This window comes from Cervus elaphus, chromosome 13, assembly GCF_910594005.1.
Source record: "Cervus elaphus chromosome 13, mCerEla1.1, whole genome shotgun sequence".
NCBI classification, from domain to species: domain Eukaryota; kingdom Metazoa; phylum Chordata; class Mammalia; order Artiodactyla; family Cervidae; genus Cervus; species Cervus elaphus.
In genome coordinates, this window is record NC_057827.1 from 39,891,651 (window position 1) to 39,895,992 (window position 4,342).

At 40.4% G+C, this 4,342-nt stretch overlaps 1 protein-coding gene across 1 annotated transcript; it reads right to left on the reverse strand.

Annotated features, from left to right (window-relative positions):
- Window positions 1-949: 949 nt before the first annotated feature.
- LOC122706918 (threonine aspartase 1-like) lies at window positions 950-3,240 on the reverse strand. The gene has a single exon (XM_043922494.1). The coding sequence runs from the start codon at window positions 3,146-3,148 to the stop codon at window positions 1,886-1,888; it is 1,263 nt and encodes a 420-aa protein (XP_043778429.1). The 5' UTR covers window positions 3,149-3,240; the 3' UTR covers window positions 950-1,885.
- Window positions 3,241-4,342: the final 1,102 nt, after the last annotated feature.

Here is a 4,342-nt window from a genome sequence, read left to right on the forward strand (position 1 = left end):
GATAACATTGAAATTGTTTATTTCTTCAAAGCTTGAAAAAAAACCATTTGGAAACCATTTGAAACCATTTGGACTTGTGCTTTTGTGGGAAATTTGATATTCTTCATTCTTTTCCATGAATATAGATTCTTTTCCTGTCTCTTCTCATGTAAAATTTAGTAAATCATATTTCCTAATTAAATCATCCATTTCAGTAGGTCTTCAAACTTAACTGCATAGATTTTTGCTTTGTAATTTATTTCTGTTTTTCTGCATCACTGGTCATTTCCCTTTCCTCATTTTATGATAGTAGGCAGATTAAATCCTATCTTCTTGTGAACCTTCCCCTGAAATACCCACACCCTGATGCCCAGAATTTGTGAATGTTATATTATATGGCAAAGGGACTTTGCTGATCTGATTGAAGCTGCAGGCCTTCAAAGGAGAGGTTTTCCTAGATTATCCTGGTGTACACAATTAAAGTACATAAACCTTTAAAAGCAGAGAACTTCTCTCTGACTGGAGTCAGAAAGAATGGCTGAAGGAAAATGGCAGATAGTGCAAGAGACAGATTAGGAGTTTGAAGACAGAGAGGGCCAGTTCACAAGGAATGCAGACACTTGAACGAGAGCCTTAAGTCTGAGAGAGGTCCCCATTAACAGTGAGCAAGGAAGAAATATCCTTAACCCTACAATCACAAGGAGCTGAGTTCTGCCCACTCTTAAAAGAGCTTGGAAGCAGATTCTTCCCAAGAGTCTCTGGTTGGAGAGCCCAGGATATCTGACACCTTTGTTTTAGCTTTATGAGTGCTTGAACAGAGGAACCAGATGATGAGCTGAGCCCGGCTGTTCTTCTGACCTACAGAAATGAGATTGCAAGATACTAAAATTGTGTTGTTTTAAACCATTTTGTAGTAATTAGAGCAGCAGTAAAAAATGTAACATTTTTTTTTTTTTTTTTTTTTTTAGGATTCAAAAGATAATTTATTAGTCAGAGGAGAATCACACACCTATATCCAGTAATATGCTTCTTTTATTTTTGTGCCTTTTATCTTAAAAATATATTTAAACAAGAGACAAAGATAATATTGAATTTTCCCATAAATTTTGCTTTCTTATTTACAGTGTTACATTGTAAATAACATTCCATTATACACAGATTAAGGACTGCATTACTGTATGTTCTCTTTACATATTCTTTCATAATACAGTACACACAGCTCGAAGCTATGCAGGATTTAAGCTTAGAAAAGCTTGAGGAAGGAAGTACAAACTTTATCAATAAGACTATTATTTAAAAAGGTTCTGACCTTAATTCTCTGCTAGATTGTTTCACTGAAACCATTCTTTGTTAAAGAAAAATGCCCCATATGAGGGATGAGAACAGCAGTTTAAGTCACCACAGGATCCACTTAAACTGGCTAACAAATAAAAACACTTGGTTCCTAGCATTGTGATCAGGAGCACGCCACTGTCAATCACTGCAACAAGCAGACTTCCTCTGCAGTTTCAGACACATTACATGTTACATCAACACAGACCGTACCGCTTTGTGAAATCAACCGTTTCCTGCAACTTTAGGTTTTACCTGTAAACAGTTAAAGCACACATTTTGGGAAGATGATTTAATCATTCCTGGTCTGAGGTTACATAATAAGAAGGAGTTTCTAATTCATTGAAGAAGCGAGCACACGCACGCACACACACTCACACACACAGCGTCCCACTCGCCCGCCCAAGACCCGCGTGTCGCCAAGCGCTCACTACAGCAGCACTAGTGTCGCGACGGACGCAAGAGGCTGCGACAGAAGTTATGAAATGAGGAAGGGAAAACATCCAACTTCGTTAGAACCCCGTGGAGCTCGGGTTCGGTGGTGCCCTCGACGCTCCGGGTTCCGCTGGAAGGCTCAGCTCACCGGGCTCTCCAGGCGGCAGACCCCACCTTCAATGGCCACGGACTGTCCGGCCACCGCGCCGGGAGGGAGTCTGGAAATATGAGTCTTGGCCTTCCCATCCTGGGCAGACATGTAACCAACACACATGCTCTCGGTCGTGTGGCTCCACAGAAATTCCACCAGAAGCGTCTGCTTATCTGGGGAAGAGTCAGGCTCTGCAGAACACCAGCAGGACCGGAGGACAATCACCCCTCCGAGCACGCCGTCTTCGCTGGCCAGGAAAGGTGAGCTGATGAACTTGTTTTGCATAGTCTCCAGCAGAGCCTGGTGGGCATCTTCAGCTTGTAGAGCATGTGAACATTCTCTAGCCAGTATGGTGCGCACGAGATGCTCCCCACACCCTGAGGTACTCACAGCTGTGGAGTAGGGATTATGAGCTCCAGTATTTTCAGCCCAGCAGCCACATCCATAAAGAGCAGCCTGCCCAACTCTCCCCGGATGTTTCAAGGCCAAGCCTCCACTAGAGACGGCGGCAGCCACATTCCCTTCGTGGTCCACAACCACAGCGCCCACTGTGTCCAAAGCACCTGAGTCGTTCTCCTTTTCACTTGATTGTCTTCTTTTCTTTAGTTGAATGAAATCTGTTTCCACCCTTTCTGCCAGCTCTAGTTTCCTCTTGTTTCTTTTAAAAGCAGCTAAACTGAATCTTGTGGTCATGATGCTGGGAGGGCAAGAGGGTATTCCATGATCTACTGCCCATCTGTAGGCTCCTTCTCCAACTAAAAAGCAGGGAGGAATTCGGCCGGCTGAGAGTTTGCCCTTCTGCCCTTCACACAAGAGTCTGTTTGCAACTGAGACTGGGTTCTTGATTCCACTCAGTGCCCCAACAGCTCCAAAGTTCAAGGATTTTCCATCCATTATACTGGCATCACATTCAATTTCACCCAAGAGATTTAGATTAGATCCCATTCCTGCATTTGTAAAAGGAGAATCCTCAAGCTCCACCAGGGCTGCAGTCACTGCATCTGTCACAAGAGCACCAGCCTGTAGCTTTTCAATTGCCTTTTGACAAGCTCTTTTGCATACATGCTTATATTCCTTGGCTTTGGATTCAGAATGATAACCTGCACCTGCATGCACCAACACAAAGCCCCCTCGTTTCTCTTTATGGGACTGCTTCGTTTCCAACTCTTTCGCTGTTGTTTTAACAGCCGAAACTTGAGATGATCTGGAAGGCAGCCCTTCTCCAGAACTCATCCCCTTCTCCATGGTCATTCTCCAAGATTACCATCTTCTATTGGGAAAAGTGCATACTTCCATCCAAAAGTAACTGCAGAAGAGGAATTACCCCGCATCAGCCCAGAGCCCTCAGAGCCAAAATGTAACATTTTTAATTGCACACATATCTGTGCTTCTTCCACTTTGTTGTCTTGATTACATTAGACAGCTTTGTCTAGTTTAGGGCTTGTTCAGTTTTTTCCAAAGATTCAAGTCTTATATTCATTCATTGATTCTGCCACACTTTTTTTCCAGTTCAATAATTTCTGAAAAATCACATCAAATTTTGCATTTCATACAAATAGAAACATATTCTTATATATCCTACTATGACTTGCTTTGTTTTACTCAATATTATGTTCCTGAGATTTATCTGTGTTTTTGCAATAGATGCAATTTATTCTTTTAGTGCAAGTGTCTTGGCATTCAGTGGAAGAATACACAAAGAATTCATTCTATTCCTGATATTTGGGTTATTTCCAGTGTTTGTCTGTTTGCTTCCACTATTATAAAATGTGCTGCTACAAACACTCTTCTATTAAAAATGATGCTCACATGTATTATTTTTTCTAGGGCATACCAAGATAGTGGAGTAGCCAATTACTTACAAGATAATTCAAACTGTTTTCCAACATGGTTTTACTGATTTATATTCCCATCCACAATGTCTAAGAGTTCTGATTGCTTTTGAATTTTGCCAACACTTTCTCTAAGGTATCTTTTAATAAACAGACATCCCTAGTTTTAGAGTCAAATTTACCCTTTTTTTCCCCTCCATTATGTTCTGATCTTTTAAAAGAGCTCCTTCTTTACCTTAGGTATTAAAACTATTCTCTTATTTTTAAATTTAATAATTTGTCACTTTATTTTATAAAATTTATAAATTTGTCACTTTATCTATAGTTCTTTAATCCCCTTAATATTTACTTTTGCATAAGTATAAGGCTAGTATACAATTTCATTCTTTTCATGTCTAAACAACTGTCCTAAGACTTTGAATTAAGAAGGCCATTTTTCCTTACTGATCTGGACCTGTGTTTTTTGTGTATAAGTGTATTTTCATCATTTTAATTGAATATTATGCATTGTGTATGAACGTGTGCAGTCTTAAGATAATATTGTTGGTCATCTTCCCCACTTAGAGTAAAAAGAGAATGCCTTTGAGAGTGGATTTGGAGGACTTCCCTGACA